The sequence below is a fragment of the Anomaloglossus baeobatrachus genome, chromosome 11 (assembly GCF_048569485.1).
Source record: "Anomaloglossus baeobatrachus isolate aAnoBae1 chromosome 11, aAnoBae1.hap1, whole genome shotgun sequence".
Taxonomy (NCBI): domain Eukaryota; kingdom Metazoa; phylum Chordata; class Amphibia; order Anura; family Aromobatidae; genus Anomaloglossus; species Anomaloglossus baeobatrachus.
The window spans coordinates 196,781,287-196,804,223 of NC_134363.1; the positions used below are offsets into that span (position 1 = coordinate 196,781,287).

Below are 22,937 nucleotides of genomic sequence, written 5' to 3' on the forward strand. Positions count from 1 at the left end.
TGGTAGCTGTGAATTCACTGATATCTCTACGGTTGATAGTTGTTGGAAGGGATCTAGGTAACTGAACATTAAAAACTTTTTGACTCCGAAATACTTTCCTACTGATGAAGAAGACATATCTAAGAAAACATGACAGTGCTTTCTAAGGTTGAGTCACATGTGGTTGATCTACCTCAGCGTTTGCAGTCACAGGGCTCACTGGAGATGATATCTGTGGGGAGGAAGCTTGCTGCCATCTGTTAAGTGATGTTTCATGTGACTCTCAAAAATGAAATCACAGGTCTCATGAGTGATTATGGTGTCCAGTTGGATGCATGTTGTATGCATTGCACCCTTCAGCGTACGTTCACCAGCAGACCTGAGCAGCAGATGAGAAATCCTCGCCTCATAGCTATTACCAGGGATTGAACTGGTCTGATGTCAGATGGCATATGTACTTCTGATGGCAATAAGGCACTGAAGGGGCAAGGTTCCTACAGAGCTCCTCTCTTCCAGGGCTGAACATGCCAGTCTTTCCCATAGATAATAAACACATCTCCATCACTGGAAAGTCTATAGGGAATCAAAGAATAGTTGGTTGAAATTGTGGGACCAGAAATGTGCTTCTTCCAAATATCTCCTGCCTGTCCCGTGACTTTTCCAACTTTACCATAAAATGTCCTTCACTGCACTTAATTGTCTCTTCCAGCTGAAGGGCAGGTAGCCCATCACCATTGGCTAGTTACAGACAGTGTAGTATGTTGAGGTTTCAGGTCATTGAAAAGGCAAGAGAATGTTAGTAAAGCTTGTAGCCACACAACCTCCACAGACATGGAATCCATGGCTTTCTGGTGGCCATAAGTCACCCAATAAATGAATGTCTTAATCTCACATTAGTTGCACTGGTTTATAAGCACCATTGTTTATGTACAGGTTTATCAGAAGTTATTTAGGAACCTTAAGCGGCATCCACCAGGCCTCCAGCCACCCTCCCAGCAGTGTCTCTACCGGACAGATGCACGGCACAATGAAGACCAGTAGAATGCAAAGACCCCCATTGTCAATACCTATCCGGCTAGGAATCTGCACCGATATATCGAAACTATGACCAGTAATCTATAGCACCAATGGCCCGTTCCCAGCTCAGGAGGTCAGGCTGCCAAACCTAAAAGGAAAACTCTGGAATTATTACTAGATCACTTTCCAAAACAGCCACCGAAAACTGGATCCACATCAAGCCTGTGGCTAATAGCAGCTCCATACAAAAATAAAACATACATCTATGTATGGATATAAACGTTTTGCTCTCTTTACTATATATTTCTCTCTCTTTCTTTATATATATGTATATATATATATCTATATATATTATTATATGTTACTTGTATACGTAGAATTGTATATCTGCACATAAACTGTATGAGAATCGCTCTCTCCACACAGAGGTAACAAATAAGTTATGTACAACGGGAAACCCTTTCCTGAAAATCCCCGGAACAATTGTACTTATTAGATGTGTCGTTATTGGTCACATATGCAGCAAACAGTTCCTACGCCAGTGAGCGTCCAGCCGGCCCGCCACGAGTCCATGTACTGGCGCCAGCACTTTTGGGCCCTGTTCATGATTGTTCATGTCATGGGTTTTTGCTGATGTCCCTCTGTGATTTTCTACAAAACGTGACCTATTCTTAAAATTCCCATTACTTGGATGGGGGAAAGGCAATATGAATAATACAGCATAGCAGGAGGCTTCTTCAGCTTCCAGAGCTGCAGCCTATGTGCAAAGAGACGGACATTCACCCAAAGCCTACAGTGGTGAGTACACAGTCCCAGAACCCAGAAATGCCTAGTACAAACGCGAACCCCTCACCTCCAGCCGAACAGCCCAGATCCGGCGCAAGACCCAAGCCAGTAGCGATCTTCAATTCCAGAGATCAGGCCAAACATCTCACTATATAGTATAGCATTCTGCACCCTCTTTCCCTATTAAGGCCCCGTTACACGCAACGACGTATCTAACGATATATTGCCGGGGTCACGGATTCCGTGATGCACATCCGGCAACGTTAGCGATGTCGTTGCGTGTGACAGCAAGGAGCGACCGTTAACGATGGAAAATACTCACCTTATCGTGCATCGTTGACACGTCGTTCCTTTTCAAAAAATCGTTGATTGTTGAGGACGCAGGTTGTTCGGCGTTCCCGAGGCAGCACACGTCGCTACGTGTGACACCTCGGGAACGACGAATTACAGCTTACCTGTGGCCGCCTACAATGAGGAAGGAAGGAGGTGGGCGGGATGTTATGTCCCGCTCATCTCCGCCCCTCCGCTTCTATTGGGCAGCTACTTAGTGACGCCGCTGTGACGCTGCACAAACCCCCCCCTTAGAAAGGAGGCGGATCGCCGGCCACAGCAACGTCGCTAGGCAGGTAAGTCCATGTGACGGCTCTTAACGATGTTGTGCGCCATGGGCAGCGATTTGCCCGTGACGCACAAATGACGGGGACAGGTGCGATCGCAAGCGATATCGCTGCGTGTAACTGGGCCTTTAGGGTGCGTGCCCACGATCCGGACATGTTGCGTCCTGGCAGTGTGTCCTCTCCTGCGAGGTCACAAGTGCTGTCCACAGGAGACCACAGTGCTCGCGATCAGGGTTCGAGCCCCTGCAGTCTTCCTGTTCTCCCTGCGGAGAACATTCGCGGCTTGACATGCTGTGACTCAGGAAGCCGCACCACATCAGTTTACGCTGTGGGACAAACAAGCATAGTAGGCCAGAGATTTCTAGAAATCCATCCACTGTGCTTGTACTGTACAACGCAGCGAAAACACCCTGCGCCCAAACCGCTGGGAACGCTGATGGTGGGCACGCAGCCCTAGATGCCTGTGCTTATTCAGAGAGGAGAAACACTGGACAAGTTCATTAGGTTTATCAATAATGAAACAGCCCCAAAATCTAGAAGAGGAAACAACTCACACACAATGGCACTGTGATCTAAGCACTCAGTGTGCCACAATATGCAGGGTCTCGTATATGGATTAAGGGTCCACACTATAATTCAGCCAATGATCACACCCTGTTACACTCCATTCCCAAAATGATATGACACGATATGGAGAGACACTCAAATAAAGCACCATCATCAATGTGACATTTCACTATTAATCTGGTGGGAAAATAACTACTGAAACTTGGAAAGCTGCTCGTGTGCAGCCACCGCAAACACCCTGATTGACAGATGGGTCAGAAGACACTTCCATGCATGAGAGATAATGAGACATGCAAGGTATGAGAAGGAAGCACAAAACGCCAGCAATCCAGGTCATTGTAACTCAGTGCTTACACAAGGGGACCACCATGGGGCCTGTGCTGCTTACACAAGGGGACCACCATGGGGCCTGTGCTGCTTACACAAGGGGACCACCATGGGGCCTGTGCTGCTTACACAAGGGGACCACCATGGGGTCTATGCTGCTTACACAAGGGGACCACCATGGGGGTCTGTGCTGCTTACACATGGGGACCACCATGGGGCCTGTGCTGCTTACACAAGGGGACCACCATGGGGGTCTGTGCTGCTTACACATGGGGACCACCATGGGGCCTGTGCTGCTTACACAAGGAAACCACCATGGGGTCTGTGCTGCTTACACATGGGGACCACCATGGGGCCTGTGCTGCTTACACAAGGGAACCACCATGGGGTCTGTGCTGCTTACACAAGGGGACCACCATGGGGCCTGTGCTGCTTACACAAGGGGACCACCATGGGGCCTGTGCTGCTTACACAAGGGGACCACCATGGGGCCTGTGCTGCTTACACAAGGGGACCACCATGGGGTCTATGCTGCTTACACAAGGGGACCACCATGGGGGTCTGTGCTGCTTACACATAGGGACCACCATGGGGCCTGTGCTGCTTACACAAGGGGACCACCATGGGGGTCTGTGCTGCTTACACATGGGGACCACCATGGGGCCTGTGCTGCTTACACAAGGAAACCACCATGGGGTCTGTGCTGCTTACACAAGGGGACCACCATGGGGCCTGTGCTGCTTACACAAGGGAACCACCATGGGGTCTGTGCTGCTTACACAAGGGGACCACCATGGGGCCTGTGCTGCTTACACAAGGGGACCACCATGGGGTCTGTGCTGCTTACACAAGGGGACCACCATGGGGTCTGTGCTGCTTACACAAGGGGACCACCATGGGGTCTGTGCTGCTTACACAAGGGGACCACCATGGGGTCTGTGCTGCTTACACATGGGGACCACCATGGGGTCTATGCTGCTTACACAAGGGAACCACCATGGGGCCTGTGCTGCTTACACATTACACATGGGGACCACCATGGGGTCTGTGCTGCTTACACATGGGGACCACCATGGGGTCTGTGCTGCTTACACATGGGGACCACCATGGGGTCTGTGCTGCTTACACATGGGGACCACAATGGGGTCTGTGCTGCTTACACATGGGGACCACCATGGGGTCTGTGCTGCTTACACAAGGGGACCACCATGGGGTCTGTGCTGCTTACACATGGGGACCACCATGGGGTCTGTGCTGCTTACACATGGGGACCACCATGGGGTCTGTGCTGCTTACACATGGGGACCACCATGGGGTCTATGCTCCTTACACATTGGGACCACCATGGGGTGTGTGCTGCTTACACAAGGGGACCACCATGGGGTGTGTGCTGCTTACACATGGGGACCACCATGGGGTCTGTGCTGCTTACACATGGGGACCACAATGGGGTCTGTGCTGCTTACACATGGGGACCACCATGGGGTCTGTGCTGCTTACACAAGGGGAAAACCATGGGGTCTGTGCTGCTTACACATGGGGACCACCATGGGGTCTATGCTCCTTACACATTGGGACCACCATGGGGTCTGTGCTGCTTACACATGGGGACCACCATGGGGTCTGTGCTGCTTACACATGGGGACCACCATGGGGTCTATGCTCCTTACACATTGGGACCACCATGGGGTCTATGCTCCTTACACAAGGGGACTACCATGGGGCCTGTGCTGCTTACACAAGGGGACCACCATGGGGTCTGTGCTGCTTACACATGTGGACCCACCATGGGGTCTGTGCTGCTTACACATGGGGACCACAATGGGGCCTGTGCTGCTTACACAAGGGGACCACCATGGGGCCTGTGCTGCTTACACATGGGGACCACCATGGGGTCTGTGCTGCTTATACAAGTGGACCCTCCATGGGGTCTGTGCTGCTTACACATGGGGACCCTCCTTGAGATCTGTGCTGCTTACACATGGGAACCCTCCATGGGGGTCTGTGCTGCTTACACATGAATGCCCCCCATGAGATCTGTGGTGCTTACACATGGGGACCACCATGGGGCCTGTGCTGCTTACACATGGGGAACACCATGAGATCTGTGGTGCTTACACAAGGGGACCCTCCATGGTGTCTGGGCTCCTTATACATGGGGACCACCATGGGGTGTGTGCTGCTTACACAAGGGGACCACCATGGGGTGTGTGCTGCTTACACAAGGGGACCACCATGAGATCTGTGGTGCTTACACATGGGGACCCACCATGGGGTCTGGGCTCCTTATACATGGGGAACACCATGGGGTCTGTGCTGCTTACACATGGGGACTCTCCATGGGGGTCTCTGCTACTTACACATGGGGACCACCATGGGGGTCTGTGCTGCTTACACATTGGGACCACCATGGGGTCTGTGCTGCTTACACATAAGGACCCTCCAGGGAGGTCTGTGCTACATACACATGGGGACCACCATGGGGTCTGTGCTACTTACACATGGGGACCACCATGGGGTCTGTGCTACTTACACATGGGGACCACCATGGGGTCTGTGCTACTTACACATGGGGGCCCTCCATAGGGTCTGTGCTGCTTACACATGGGAACCACCATGGGATCTGTGCTGCTTACACATGGGGACCACCATGGGGCCTGTGCTGCTTACACATGGGGACCACCATGGGGCCTGTGCTGCTTACACATGGGGACCACCATGGGATCTGTGCTGCTTACACATGGGGACCACCATGGGGTCTGTGCTGCTTACACATGGGGACCACCATGGGACCTGTGCTGCTTACACATGGGGACCACCATGGGATCTGTGCTGCTTACACATGGGGACCACCATGGGGTCTGTGCTGCTTACACATGGGTGCCCTCTATGGGGGTCTGTGCTGCTTACACATGGGGACCACAATTGGGTCTGTGCTACATACACATGGGGACCACCATGGGGCCTGTGCTGCTTACACATGGGGACCACAATGGGGTCTGTGGTGGTTACATATGGGGGACCTCTATGGGGTCTGTGGTGGTTACACATGGGGACCACCATGGGGTCTGTGCTGCTTACACATGGGTGCCCTCTATGGGGGTCTGTGCTGCTTACACTTGGGGACCACAATTGGGTCTGTGCTACATACACATGGGGACCACCATGGGGCCTGTGCTGCTTACACATGGGGACCACCATGGGGTCTGTGGTGGTTACATATGGGGGACCTCCATGGGGTCTGTGGTGGTTACATATGGGGGCCCTCCATGGGATCTGTGGTGGTCTGTGCTGCTAAATGAAGCAAGCGCCACAGGACTACATGATGGGACCACCCTACATAGTGACCACCAGCTACAATGAATGCCTACTGACCACATCCTCTACAAGACTGAATGATGGGACCACCCTGCATAGTAACCACCAGGGCTGTGGAGTCAGGGTTGTATTTGGTGTCCATTTTGATGGAGTCAGTATAAATTGGAGAAACTCCGACTCCTAAAATATATAATAAATTGGGTCCAGCGTTCAGTGCAAAATGTGATGAATACTTTTTCATAGGAATTTGGGAAAGTTATGAAATGTCCTTTAAACGTCTGTTCTGTTCCTGATCTGAGGATCTCTGCTTTTAGTGGAGATGAATCTGTGCTGCACTTTATGTACAGGATAAGTAGTGAAGCTCGTCCTCTACAGATAAGAGAAGGAAGGAACGCCTGCACTCCTCCCAGAACTGCTAGAGACTCTAGAGTGGAGTGGAAAACATTCTGTAACATTAGGAACTGAAAAAAGAACAGGTTCTTCTATCGTAGCTGACAAAGCTTCACACATGATCAAGTACAATGATGAATGAGAATAATGAAGGTAAACAGCAGCTAGAAGTAAACTTCAGATTCAGTATGTGTGAGATGGAGCCGCAGTCCTGCTCCTGTAACTGAGTAACAAGCAGATATTACAACAGGAGAACAGCAGAATGATCCTTTACACAGAAATGATCTTGTTGAAGCGGCTTCACATCTCTCTCCTATTTATCACATGCACTGTGTTGTGCACTCGCTGCAGCCGGCAACAAGAGATCGTCTGCAGGAGGGGCATGCTGCAACTCTGACTGGCAAAGTGAGGAAATTGGTTATTGCTGCCAGAACCCCTAAAATTGATTCCATCTTGAAGAGACGTGCTGGGAAAGGGGAAATAGTCGATCAAGCCACTCAGTGGGGTAGCACCGATTTAATGATTGAGCTGAAACCCTTTCTTGTAGACATGGCCAACCCTTAGGTAACACAAAATGAAGGTCAATGGACACAAGTGGCTGAATTGAAGGAATTGCTTCTTCACCCATTTACAGTGACTGAAAAATAACAAGCTGCTGTTTTTCCTGTCCCAAAGAGGAGGTTTAATCGCAGATGTCATTGCTGCTTCAAGGAAACGGAGAGACACTGCTATTAGAAAATACAATTCTTCTGGCAGCTATTTATGTAGACCCAAGTCATCGTATATTGCTGGATAATCAACAGCTTACTAAAGGAGAAGAACTCTGCAGATAGCGGTTAGGATGAGCACCTACGAGACGGCCAAGAGCAAGTGGAGTTGTGTCATCTAGGGCTACTGGTGCCATATCTTCAGCCTCATCAGATGAAGAATTGTGTCATCCAGTGCTACTGCTCCATATCTTTAGCCTCATCAGATGAGGAATTATGTTATCTAGGGCTACTGGTGCCATATCTTCAGCCTCATCATATGAAGAATTGTGTCATCCAGTGCTACTGCTCCATATCTTTAGCCTCATCAGATGAGGAGTTGTGTCATCCAGGGATACTGCTGCCATATCTTCAGCCTCATCAAAGGAGGAGTTTCATTTTGAAAAATATTTGGAGGACATGGAGCAGCAAAGCGTTGCTACAGGGAAAAAGATTCCATTACCAAAACAAAACAGAATGACCAGATTTCAGCAAAATTTTGCACTTGCTCTCAAAGAAGTAGAAGAGTTCAACCGTTCATCAGAACTGACTGTGCAGGAGGCAATTCCTTTATACCCCGAGATTGTTAGATGTTGCCCGTGTGGTCACTGCTTTGCCACCAACCCAAGTTACTGTAGAGAGGTTGTTCTCCGGCCTTAAAATAATGAGGTCATCTGTGGAGGTCCTGATGGCGGTAAATTCATAGACTGCACAAATGTTATTTGGTACGTTTGTGTTATTTTTTTTACTCACTTTCTGCACATATACTTTCTGTATATTTAAAATGTATTAGTTTTTTGTGTTCTAAAGTTGTGTCCAATAAATATATTTTATGTTCTATCTAAATGATTGTTGTATCATAATAATGAATAAAAGCCGGATGTCACCATTTACTACAGTAAATTTATCACACACACGAGTCCTGTATGAGGGAGATGGGGAAATTGAGGAGCTGGAGGATTGGTCTACCGACTCCACAGCCGTGGTGATCACCAGGTACAATGAACGCCTACTGACCACAAACTCCACAGGACTGAAGGATGGGACCACCCTGCATAGTGACCACCAGGTACAATGAACTGTTACTGACCACAAGCTCCATAGGACTGGATGATGGGACCACCCTGCATAGTGACCACCAGGTACAATGAACTGTTACTGACCACAAGCTCCATAGGACTGGATGATGGGACCACCCTGCATAGTGACCACCAGGTACAATGAACTGTTACTGACCACAAGCTCCATAGGACTGAAGGATGGGACCACCCTGCATAGTGACCACCAGGTACAATGAAATGTTACTGACCACAAGCTCCACTGTACTGGATGATGGGACCACCCTGCATAGTGACCACCAGGTACAATGAACTGTTACTGACCACAAGCTCCATAGGACTGGATGATGGGACCACCCTGCATAGTGCCAACCAGGTACATTGAACTGTTACTGACCACAAGCTCCATAGGACTGAAGGATGGGACCACCCTGCATAGTGACTGTGACGACATGGACTCTCATGGGTTAACGTTTCTTAAAATCCAGCCAGACAGCACGATAGATTGTCTATAGATGGGGGAGAAGTCCCTCATTGTTTTTACAAGACTCTTGTTGACTCAATGTAATTGTGTTGGCCACTGAAAGCTAGACTATTGTTCTCCAGACATTTCCAGTAACCATTGTATTGTAGCTGTGTATTGATAATGTAATTACCTTAGTAGCCATTGTCTAGTCAGTGACTCCCAGTTTACATGTACACCCTCAGCCTTTCTAAGCACATCATTTGAATGAGCATTGTCCATGTAGCTTGGGATTCGTCCAATGGGAGAAGCAATCTTGTCCAACCAATGGATGAGGACGCAGTGTGTCCAGGGGGAGGGCTGTGGCTATAAGAGAGGACTTCTTTAAGCCACCAGGTTGTTGATGGTTGATGGATTCAGTCTAAGCTCTTTGGAGCTGACTGGAGGATCAGGACATCTTATGGCTTCAATCTAGGGACTCCGGATCCGGTTGGAGACCATATCCACAGCCTAGGGATTTCGACTCCGGCCGCCAGGATTGTAACATCAAACCAGGACTACCTAAGAAGGACACTCAGGTTGGGACAGTTCAGTCACCTGTTACAGACTTTGCAGACCTCAGACAGCTTGGAACCTGTGAGGCATGGACATTCTAAATCCCTGGTGAGCCAGCGGAAGGGTGAGACTCTGTTGCCTGTTACATTTGTGTGTTTTGCTGGTTATGTGTTATGTGCCGTTAATTGTTTGGGGATCCAATAAAGTCTAATTATTGTGGTTCCCTCACCCTGTGTTGTCTGAGTAGTGTTACGCCCACGGTTAGGGAGGCCGGCGTTCAGTTGGGATGAGCCCTGAGCCACGCTGTCTTTCTAAAGGCGGCGGGTTTTAGTGGACGAAAGCGCCCACTGAGCCCCGTGTCTCCACAATTGGTGGCAGCAGTGGGATACTACTCAGCCTGGTTTACCCAGGGGAGCTGCAGTGGACTGGTGTTTTCGCACACCGTCCAGGGCTCAACAACCAGGGAGGCACATAAGCATACCCAGCAGGCCATAGGGGAGGCATTCAGGTTTCGGACGCTGCCATGTCCAACCCCACCAGCTCAGCCATGGGACAAGGACCAGAGAGGAGTTACGACCGCAGCAGTAAATGGATGCTACAGGATCTGTGCCAGATGCGAAAGATTGACTACAGGAACACTGACACTCGGTCAGACTTGATCCGGAAATTAGTCTGTTGGGATGCCCAGAATGATGCAGAGGATGATGAGGACACTGCCGTTGTGGTATCAGAGGAGGTAAACCCTGTATCTCATCCTAGATCCAGTGACAGTCTGGAAACAAACCAAACCCAAGCAGACCGAGTCAAGGAATTGTTTACTGCATTGGGGCCTGAAGCTTCAAGGGAAGAGAGGGCTGGTGTTCTGCAATTTGTGTTTGGATTTCCAATTTCCTCACCATCAGCACCTACCTCCAGGATAGACCACCACCAAGGAAGTCATCTTCGCTACAGGGATGTGCCAGTGTTTAATGATTCCAGCACTGAGATAGATGAACACTTGCAAAACTTTGAGATGCTAATGCGTATGCACCAGGTGCCCACAGATGAGTGGTCCAAATACCTGTGGACAAGCTTGCCGGTCCGGGCCCAGGAGGCTGTCCGATCACTTGGGCCTCAGGACTGCTTGGACTACGGAATTATTAAGGACACTTTGTTGGCCCTTTTTACCATAACGCCCGAGAGACATCGCACTAAGTTCCGGACTATGTCTCGCCAGGGTGTCTCGTACGTCGAATTTGGCAGTCAACTCCGACGACACTGTAATCGCTGGCTCGATGGACGGGCTGCCCACTCCGCTGCTGCCCTCCGTGATGTGATAGTGCTTGAACAGCTGCTGGTGCAGATGGACCCGGAAATCCGAGAATGGGTAGCTGACAGGAAGCCCGACACCCCAGAGCAAGCAGCGCGATTGGCTGACGAATTTACAGCCAACCGACCCAGCTGGAGGCCCAATAGGTCCCTCAACCATGGATCCAAGCGACCCCCAGACTCACGTGCTGGACTAACTCGTTACCCCACAGAAGTCCCAACAAGACAAAGGTTTACCAACAGGGTGGGTGACTTGTCTAACCCACAGCGCTGTTATACGTGTGGGCGCCTTGGACATATGGCCAAAGAGTGTCTACAAAACCGGGGCCCCATGCCTGGAGCCCGTCTACCAGTCAACATATGCCGAGATGAACCAACGAGACCTGAGGGATGCTACTCCCAAGAAACACCAATAGCTGAGGAAGTGGTTTATCCAGTCCACACCCTACGGCAGGTCGGACAACGTACACCAGCCAACCTCCATCCCCACATCCAGATGGTCAAGGTCGGTGATATACAGGCTCAGGGACTTCGAGACATTGGATCTTCCATCACTCTGGTAAGCCCAGTTATTGTTTCCCCAGAAGACCCTGTACTGGATTCCCAATTATCCATCTCCCTGGCTGAGGGCCAGCGCTCAGACATTCCTCTGGCATGTGTGCAGTTGGACCTAAGGACTGACCAGGGAGAGGTCGAGGTGGAGATTGTGAACAGCCTCCCCATACCTGTCATTGTGGAGACTGACCAGAGCAAGGCTGATGTGGAGCTTATGGACACCGTCCCCACACCAGTTATTTCGGGAAAGGACCAGGGAGAGGTTGATGTGAGACTTGTGAACAGCCTCCCCACACCTGTCATTGTGGAGACTGACCAGACCAAGGCTGATGTGGAGCTTATGGACACCGTCCCCACACCAGTTATTTCGGGAAAGGACCAGGGAGAGGTTGATGTGAGACTTGTGAACAGCCTCCCCACACCTGTCATTGTGGAGACTGACCAGACCAAGGCTGATGTGGAGCTTATGGACACCGTCCCCACACCAGTTATTTCGGGAAAGGACCAGGGAGAGGTTGATGTGAGACTTGTGAACAGCCTCCCCACACCTGTCATTGTGGAGACTAATCAGAGCAAGGCTGATGTGGAGCTTATGGACACCGTCCCCACACCAGTTACTTTGGGGTCTGACCAGGAAGAGGTCCATATGGAGCTTATGGACACCGTCCCCACACCAGTTATTTCGGGAAAGGACCAGGGAGAGGTTGATGTGAGACTTGTGAACAGCCTCCCCACACCTGTCATTGTGGAGACTGACCAGACCAAGGCTGATGTGGAGCTTATGGACACCGTCCCCACACCAGTTATTTCGGGAAAGGACCAGGGAGAGGTTGATGTGAGACTTGTGAACAGCCTCCCCACACCTGTCATTGTGGAGACTGACCAGACCAAGGCTGATGTGGAGCTTATGGACACCGTCCCCACACCAGTTATTGCGGGAAAGGACCAGGGAGAGGTTGATGTGAGACTTGTGAACAGCCTCCCCACACCTGTCATTGTGGAGACTAATCAGAGCAAGGCTGATGTGGAGCTTATGGACACCGTCCCCACACCAGTTACTTTGGGGTCTGACCAGGAAGAGGTCCATATGGAGTTTATGGACAGCCTCCCCACACCTGTTGTTTCGGGGTCTAGCCAGGAGGAAGTTGAAGTGGGGTTCATAGATGGCCCCACCAAGCCTGATGTTTCGGATACCACTCAAAGGGAAGTGAAAGTGGGGCTTGTGAATTACCTGCTCACACCAGTCATTTTGGAGAATGACCTAGGACAAGGGCTATCCAGTCAGTTTGAAGCAGCCATCACCCACCTCCAAGCCAAGCAGGACCCTGATGTGGATTTTTCTAACATCTTTTCCAGGGATGGTTTACATTCCCGGTCTCCAACATCCACTTCTGAGCCAAGAACCGTGAGTAAGCCTAACCACACTGTGGCTATTGACTGGGGAAGGATTGATAGTGGGAGATTTGTGCAGGCCCAACTCATGGACCCCACCTTAGTGCTTGTCCACAATATGGCTGCTCAACTTGGGGGAGGTAATCAGGGGGAGGTGTATAGATGCAAGCCTCTGTTGCTGACCTCACCATTAAAAAGGACAATGCCATCAAGAGGAGAAGGATGATCGGAAGCCTATCATGTCTGGCTAATATTAAGAAGGGGGAGGAATGTGACGACATGGACTCTCATGGGTTAACGTTTCTTAAAATCCAGCCAGACAGCACGATAGATTGTCTATAGATGGGGGAGAAGTCCCTCATTGTTTTTACAAGACTCTTGTTGACTCAATGTAATTGTGTTGGCCACTGAAAGCTAGACTATTGTTCTCCAGACATTTCCAGTAACCATTGTATTGTAGCTGTGTATTGATAATGTAATTACCTTAGTAGCCATTGTCTAGTCAGTGACTCCCAGTTTACATGTACACCCTCAGCCTTTCTAAGCACATCATTTGAATGAGCATTGTCCATGTAGCTTGGGATTCGTCCAATGGGAGAAGCAATCTTGTCCAACCAATGGATGAGGACGCAGTGTGTCCAGGGGGAGGGCTGTGGCTATAAGAGAGGACTTCTTTAAGCCACCAGGTTGTTGATGGTTGATGGATTCAGTCTAAGCTCTTTGGAGCTGACTGGAGGATCAGGACATCTTATGGCTTCAATCTAGGGACTCCGGATCCGGTTGGAGACCATATCCACAGCCTAGGGATTTCGACTCCGGCCGCCAGGATTGTAACATCAAACCAGGACTACCTAAGAAGGACACTCAGGTTGGGACAGTTCAGTCACCTGTTACAGACTTTGCAGACCTCAGACAGCTTGGAACCTGTGAGGCATGGACATTCTAAATCCCTGGTGAGCCAGCGGAAGGGTGAGACTCTGTTGCCTGTTACATTTGTGTGTTTTGCTGGTTATGTGCCGTTAATTGTTTGGGGATCCAATAAAGTCTAATTATTGTGGTTCCCTCACCCTGTGTTGTCTGAGTAGTGTTACGCCCACGGTTAGGGAGGCCGGCGTTCAGTTGGGATGAGCCCTGAGCCACGCTGTCTTTCTAAAGGCGGCGGGTTTTAGTGGACGAAAGCGCCCACTGAGCCCCGTGTCTCCACAGTGACCACCAGGTACAATGAACTGTTACTGACCCCAAGCTCCACTGGACTAGATGATGGGACTACCCTGCATAGTGACCACCAGATACATTGAAATGTTACTGACCCCAAGCTCCACTGGACTGAAGGATGGGACCACCCTGCATAGTGACCACCAGATACATTGAATTGTTACTGACCCCAAGCTCCACTGGACTAGATGATGGGACCACCCTGCATAGTGACCACCAGATACATTGAAATGTTACTGACCCCAAGCTCCACAGGACTGAAGGATGGGACCACCCTGCATAGTGACCACCAGATACATTGAACTGTTACTGACCACAAGCTCCACTGTACTGGATGATGGGACCACCCTGCATAGTGACCACCAGATACAATGAAATGTTACTGACCCCAAGCTCCATAGGACTGGATGATGGGACCACCCTGCATAGTGACCACCAGATACATTGAACTGTTACTGACCACAAGCTCCACTGTACTGGATGATGGGACCACCCTGCATAGTGACCACCAGATACAATGAAATGTTACTGACCCCAAGCTCCATAGGACTGGATGATGGGACCACCCTGCATAGTGACCACCAGATACATTGAACTGTTACTGACCACAAGCTCCACTGTACTGGATGATGGGACCACCCTGCATAGTGACCACCAGATACAATGAAATGTTACTGACCCCAAGCTCCACAGGACTGAAGGATGGGACCACCCTGCATAGTGACCACCAGATACATTGAACTGTTACTAACCCCAAGCTCCACTGGACTAGATGATGGGACCACCCTGCATAGTGACCACCAGATACATTGAAATGTTACTGACCCCAAGCTCCACTGGACTGAACGATGGGACCACCCTGCATAGTGACCACCAGATACATTGAACTGTTACTGACCCCAAGCTCCACTGGACTAGATGATGGGACCACCCTGCATAGTGACCACCAGATACATTGAAATGTTACTGACCCCAAGCTCCACAGGACTGAAGGATGGGACCACCCTGCATAGTGACCACCAGATACATTGAACTGTTACTGACCCCAAGCTCCACTGGACTAGATGATGGGACCACCCTGCATAGTGACCACCAGATACATTGAACTGTTACTGACCCCAAGCTCCACTGGACTGGATGATGGGACCACCCTGCATAGTGACCACCAGATACATTGAACTGTTACTGACCCCAAGCTCCACTGGACTGGATGATGGGACCACCCTGCATAGTGACCACCAGATACATTGAACTGTTACTGACCCCAAGCTCCACTGGACTAGATGATGGGACCACCCTGCATAGTGACCACCAGGTACAATGAACTGTTACTGACCCCAAGCTCCACAGGACTGAAGAATGGGACCACCCTGCATAGTGACCACCAGATACATTGAACTGTTACTGACCCCAAGCTCCACTGGACTGAAGAATGGGACCACCCTGCATAGTGACCACCAGATACATTGAACTGTTACTGACCCCAAGCTCCACTGGACTGAAGAATGGGACCACCCTGCATAGTGACCACCAGATACATTGAACTGTTACTGACCCCAAGCTCCACTGGACTAGATGATGGGACCACCCTGCATAGTGACCACCAGATACATTGAACTGTTACTGACCCCAAGCTCCACTGGAGTAGATGATGGGACCACCCTGCATAGTGACCCCCAGGTACAATGAACTGTTACTGACCACAAGCTCCACAGGACTGAAGAATGGGACCACCCTGCATAGTGACCCCCAGGTACATTGAACTGTTACTGACCCCAAGCTCCACTGGACTGAAGAATGGGACCACCCTGCATAGTGACCACCAGATACATTGAACTGTTACTGACCCCAAGCTCCACTGGACTAGATGATGGGACCACCCTGCATAGTGACCCCCAGGTACAATGAACTGTTACTGACCACAAGCTCCACAGGTTGAGTGAGGGTGACAGGTGACTTGTGCCTGATCCTCGCGTACATACGTTGCCTTTGATATGGAGTTCCCCCTGGATGTAATGTAGCCAGAGGACAATAGACAGGATGCATTATCAGGACGCCGGCCTCTTACAGATGCTGTATTATTGCCACTATCATCCGCCCAAGCTCGACTACCAAAACCAGAGGCGGAATTGTGTATTTGTGTAAAGAGTCGCCCTCTCAGCCGATATAAAAAAAATGAAATCTATTGCTATATTACTCAGAGCCACAAACGTCCTGCAGAAATCGGCTACTAGAAAATCCGGCGGTCACAAAGTGCAGAGGATCTGTTTCCACATATGTGAGATTGTGCCGTGACGTTACCAATACAGATGAAAAGAGGCAGATTGGTAAGGTCACAATATACAGCAGCGGCGCGGTGCAGACTTCTCTCCGGTATCTGCCTTCATCATTGGCACTAATGTGATCTATAGCAGATGCAACGATTCATCGGAAACGGCTGCAGCTAATGATACAATGGAGCCGAAAAATACTACAAGACCATTGGCAGCAGTCTCCGAAAAAATGGAAATTATTGCTTAAAATAACCCCAAACAACACTAATTTACTTTAACTCCCTGCATTGTCCCTCAACAGTCCCTGTCACTCTTCATCTACTATCATAAAAGTTAACCCAGAGTGTCCACGCTGCTCCCGTCACAGCCGCACTCAAAGCTGCTCCGTCACAGCCGCACTCCACGCTGCTCCCGTCACAGCCGCACTCAAAGCTGCTCCCCGTCACACCCACACTCCACGCTGCTCCCGTCACAGCCGCACTCCACGCTGCTCCCCGTCACACCCACACTCCACGCTGCTCCCGTCACAGCCGCACTCAAAGCTGCTCCCCGTCACAGCCGCACTCCACGCTGCTCCCGTCACAGCCGCACTCAAAGCTGCTCCGTCACAGCCGCACTCCACGCTGCTCCCGTCACAGCCGCACTAAAAGCTGCTCCGTCACAGCCGCACTCCACGCTGCTCCCGTCACAGCCGCACTCAAAGCTGCTCCCCGTCACAGCCGCACTCAAAGCTGCTCCCCGTCACAGCCGCACTCCACGCTGCTCCCCGTCACACCCACACTCCACGCTGCTCCCGTCACAGCCGCACTCAAAGCTGCTCCCCGTCACAGCCGCACTCAAAGCTGCTCCCGACACAGCCGCACTCCACGCTGCTCCCCGTCACACCCACACTCCACGCTGCTCCCGTCACAGCCGCACTCAAAGCTGCTCCCCGTCACAGCCGCACTCCACGCTGCTCCCGTCACAGCCGCACTCAAAGCTGCTCCCCGTCACACCCACACTCCACGCTGCTCCCGTCACAGCCGCACTCAAAGCTGCTCCCCGTCACACCCACACTCCACGCTGCTCCCGTCACAGCCGCACTCAAAGCTGCTCCCCGTCACACCCACACTCCACGCTGCTCCCGTCACAGCCGCACTCCACGCTGCTCCCGTCACAGCCGCACTCCACGCTGCTCCGTCACAGCCGCACTCCACGCTACTCCCGTCACAGCCGCACTCAAAGCTGCTCCCCGTCACACCCACACTCCACGCTGCTCCCGTCACAGCCGCACTCCACGCTGCTCCCCGTCACACCCACACTCCACGCTGCTCCCGTCACAGCCGCACTCAAAGCTGCTCCCCGTCACAGCCGCACTCCACGCTGCTCCCGTCACAGCCGCACTCAAAGCTGCTCCGTCACAGCCGCACTCCACGCTGCTCCCGTCACAGCCGCACTAAAAGCTGCTCCGTCACAGCCGCACTCCACGCTGCTCCCGTCACAGCCGCACTCAAAGCTGCTCCCCGTCACAGCCGCACTCAAAGCTGCTCCCCGTCACAGCCGCACTCCACGCTGCTCCCCGTCACACCCACACTCCACGCTGCTCCCGTCACAGCCGCACTCAAAGCTGCTCCCCGTCACAGCCGCACTCAAAGCTGCTCCCGACACAGCCGCACTCCACGCTGCTCCCCGTCACACCCACACTCCACGCTGCTCCCGTCACAGCCGCACTCAAAGCTGCTCCCCGTCACAGCCGCACTCCACGCTGCTCCCGTCACAGCCGCACTCAAAGCTGCTCCCCGTCACACCCACACTCCACGCTGCTCCCGTCACAGCCGCACTCAAAGCTGCTCCCCGTCACACCCACACTCCACGCTGCTCCCGTCACAGCCGCACTCAAAGCTGCTCCCCGTCACACCCACACTCCACGCTGCTCCCGTCACAGCCGCACTCCACGCTGCTCCCGTCACAGCCGCACTCCACGCTGCTCCCGTCACAGCCGCACTCAAAGCTGCTCCCCGTCACACCCACACTCCACGCTGCTCCCCGTCACACCCACACTCCACGCTGCTCCCGTCACAGCCGCACTCAAAGCTGCTCCCCGTCACAGCCGCACTCCACGCTGCTCCCTGTCACAGCCGCACTCCACGCTGCTCCCGTCACAGCCGCACTCAAAGCTGCTCCCCGTCACAGCCGCACTCCACGCTGCTCCCCGTCACAGCCGCACTCCACGCTGCTCCCCGACACAGCCGCACTCCACGCTGCTCCCCGACATAGCCGCACTCCACGCTGCTCCCGTCACAGCCGCATTCAAAGCTGCTCCCCGTCACAGCCGCACTCCACGCTGCTCCTCGTCACAGCCGCACTCCACGCTGATCCCCGACACAGCCGCACTCCACGCTGATCCCCGACACAGCCGCACTCCACGCTGATCCCCGACACAGCCGCACTCCACTCTGCTCCCAGTCACAGCCGCACTCCACGCTGCTCCCCGTCACAGCCGCACTCCACGCTGCTCCCCGCACCTTCAGTCTTCCTCTCTGTCACTTTTATACTCCATTACTCTTTGCTACTCGACATTACTTTTCTTCACTTTACAGTACTGGTGAAAAATATTGACCCCCAGATTTATGTAATGGTTTTCCTTGTTCTTATTGAAATGTGCATATTGTAGAATCAGGTTGAAGGCAGCAAAATTAGGAAATACATATGGAAACAAGTAGTCGAGAAACACCTGTGAGAACACTATAAGGGGTAAAGTTTTTTCTTATGTAATGGTCTGGCATGCCAGTACGAGGAGACTTAAATGCCTGCAATACTCCACTGGGAAATTAAATATGCAAATTCTCCTATTGGAAGGAACAATCCTAAAAGTCAATATTGACCGTTTAACAAGCATTGCCATATGACTTAAGCAAAAAAGCCAAACCAGTATCTCAATATGCAGACACTGTGTTTCGGGGTATTGCCTCTCATCAGTGCAAAGTATAAGATCTCATTTGCCTAGGTGAGAGGCTAATACTGGGATCTAAAGGGTAAGGTTTTTCTCTGTGGAACATGACATGCCGAGGGGCAAATTGAGATTCTGCTTTGGCTTTTTACCCTAACTCACATAGCAAGACTTGTTCAAGGGTCGATATTGACTTTTAAGATTGCTTCCTCTATGAGGAGACAATTTGCACAACAGTATATTTAACAGATTCCTGCAGATTGCTCCTCCACCCCCATTTCTCACCTGATGATGGCTTTACAGCCCTTGTTATCCTCTCCGGCAGCTTCATCAGTCATGAAGGATTTCCAGGAGGTGCTTAGTGCTTGTTGCTGCTCTGCCTTCTATCTGCGTCAATTTCTTTATAGACCATCTCTATCAGTGGAGGTCAGTGATTGTGGAGGCCGTGTCCTCTGACGCAACCTTCATCCCACTTCTTTGTCACTTAACCTTTACATTACATAAATTATATTATACATTATAAAAGCAATGGTGATGGTTTATTCTACGCGTTTCGGTGGATTTTCCTGAGGAAGAAGAGGGGATATCTCTTCAAAACGCGTAGAATAAACCATCACCATTGCTTTTATTATTTGGAGTGATTCTTTGTACAGCAGCGCGGAGTATACCCCAATTATCCTTGTTTTTGTTTTTCATTCAAGCACAGTACAGATTTCCACTGCTCGGTCCACACAAATCTCCTCTTCTTTATGATCCTCAGCAGCTTCTTTGCAGCTATTTGGCCATAAAGGCAGTTTCTCAGTCTCCTATGGACAGTCCATGTTGAGATGTGTCTCCTACTTTATATCTGTGCATCATTTCCAAGGGCTTTTATTTGAGCTGCTGTCAGTTAATCGTTTTTGAGTTCAGTAACTCTAATGAACTTATCCTCTGCAGCAGAGGCCATGCTTGGTGTTACTATCCTGGAGCAGTCTTCATGAAAGGCAATTTCATCATAGTGATTGATATTTTTCTTGACTGCACTTGAAGATACCTTAAAAGTTCAACCAATTTTCCAGACCACTTCTGCTGCAATACACACCTGATGATCACAAACACTGACGGCCAGTGATCCCTCAAATAAATTCCCTGAAGAGGCGACCTGTTCATTTCAGACATTCCAGGTGTTTGCCTGATGAAGGTCCGGAGAGAAGCCAAAGCTGTGCAAATCTGTCATTAGAACATGAGGGGCTACATGAAGAATCTGATGTGTAACTCCCATTTCTTTACTCATTGGTCCATCTATATTCCGTTGTGTTGTTGCTGCCTTCAGTCTGAAGCTACATTGTGTAAAACAATTACATCAACTGGGGTGTCCAAACTTTTGTCAGCTACAGTATGTTAATCTTTAGCACCTTGTTACTTTCCATGACTCTCCTTCACATTAGGCTACATGCCATGTTTTCCTAACGGATTCTCAGATCAGTTTGACACAATAATTGTTGTGTCAGATGCCAGAAATGATCCCACAGGAATCTAACAGATCAGTTCTGGCATCGGCTTCCCTCCAGCATTTCACCACCATGCCAGAAGAAAAAACATGGCCGCATTCATGAAAACGAGGCCGTACTTGACAACGCTAGTCACCCTTTCTACTCTGCTGGATATTTACACCGACCACATTAAAGTTTTGTTTCAAGTAACCACAAGAAATTAATTTTGTGAGTGGTGGTCGGATAAAACCCTCAGAAGGAGAGGGACGCTGAACCCTACAAATGACCCTCATCTGCCTAGAACAAGGAGAAAACATCACACCAAAAAGCCACATTCACTGAACCTTGTACTACCGTCTCCATGCCCCCGAACATCGGAACGGCCCGTCTTTGACCTTCTCAATGTAATGTGACACGAATCACATGTACAGACGTCCCTGGAGGCACAGCTGGGGATAGTAGTACTTTTCATTTCTGAATTAGTAGTACAAATTAGAAGGTGGTCATGATCGCAGCTCTTAGGGGCTCTAATCTCCTGCTAAAAGCCCATTTCTCTTACATGGTAAAACCTTCTCTATTCACACATACTTGGCCTGAGGCTGACCGTAGAGACCGGCCTATGGCCTCTAACATGGTTAGGATGTCGTCATGCCACGTGTATTGCCACGCTCTGGTCTATTCAGATCCAGCAGTCTTAACACTGTACGTTGCTTCAAAGTGTGAGATGAGAGCAAATGCTCGGCACTCACAGGGTTGGTGAGGTAGGCAATGAACGCACAACCCGCTGCTCAGCTTCAGTAAAAGGGAGGACAAGGGGTGGCAGCACCAAGAGACAGAAATGGCCTAAAACAGGCCTGTCTCCAAAGATGGTCACAGAAGAGTAGCATGGCCACTGGAGTCATCGGGCTCTGTGCTGGTCAGGATGGCAGCCCGGTCATCAGACAGTGAACGGTGACAGAGCTCGTCCCTCAGGGCAGAGAGACGGGAGAAGGGGTCTTGTCGAGCTGGACGTTTCTTCCTACGAATGCAGCGAGTGTCCGTGTATATGGCTGGGGCTTGCTGGTGAACCTGTGAGGTGGATCCATCTGTTGGGGACAACACATCCTGCATCAATGTCATGACTCAGCAGAGATAGAAGACAATCACGCCACAAACACAGAGTAAAGCACCATGGGTAAGGGGAGATATACACTGTGTGCAGAATTATTAGGCAAATTAAGTATTTTGATCACATGATACTTTTTATACATGTCCTACTCCAAGCTGTATGGGCTGAGAGCCAACTACCAATTAAGTAAATCAGGTGATGTGCATCTCTATAATGAGGAGGGGTGCGGTGTAATGACATCAACACCCTGTATAAGGGGGCTTCATTATAAGGCAACTTCCTTTTCTTTGCCAAATGGGTCAGAAGAGAGATTTGACGGGCTCTGAAAAGTCCAAAATTGTGAGATGTCTTGCAGAGGGATGCAGCAGTCTTGAAATTGACAAACTTTTGAAGCGTGATCACCGAACAATCAAGCGTTTCATGGCAAATAGCCAACAGGGTCGCAAGAAGCGTGAGGGCAAAAAAGGCGCAAAATAACTGCCCATGAATTGAGGAAAATCAAGCGTGAAGCTGCCAAGATGCCATTTGCCATCAGTTTGGCCATATTTCAGAGCCGCAACGTTACTGGAGCATCAAAAAGCACAAGGTGTGCCATACTCAGGGACATGGTCAAGGTAAGGAAGGCTGAAAAACCACCACCTCTGAACAAGAAACATAAGATAAAACCTCAAGACTGGGCCAAGAAATATCTTAAGACTGATTTTTCAAAGGTTTTATGAACTGATGAAATGAGAGTGACTCTTGATGGGCCAGAGGCTGGATCAGTAAAGGGCAGAGAGCTCCACTCCGACTCAGACGCCAGCAAGGTGGAGGTGGGCACTGGTATGGGCTGGGATCATCAAAGAACAACTTGTGGGACCTT

At 50.7% G+C, this 22,937-nt stretch overlaps 1 protein-coding gene across 4 annotated transcripts in view; it reads right to left on the reverse strand.

Annotated features, from left to right (window-relative positions):
- Positions 1–18,788: 18,788 nt before the first annotated feature.
- Positions 18,789–22,937, reverse strand: part of IGSF9B (immunoglobulin superfamily member 9B) — a 162,400-nt gene continuing 158,251 nt past the window's right edge. For 3 of the 4 annotated variants that reach the window (XM_075328954.1, XM_075328953.1, XM_075328952.1), the window contains one exon: positions 18,789–22,052. In XM_075328954.1, the coding sequence (XP_075185069.1) occupies positions 21,838–22,052 (215 nt within the window). In that variant the 3' untranslated portion in view covers positions 18,789–21,837. The remainder of the gene's footprint in view (positions 22,053–22,937) is intronic. The other variant, XM_075328955.1, reaches the window with a different exon arrangement.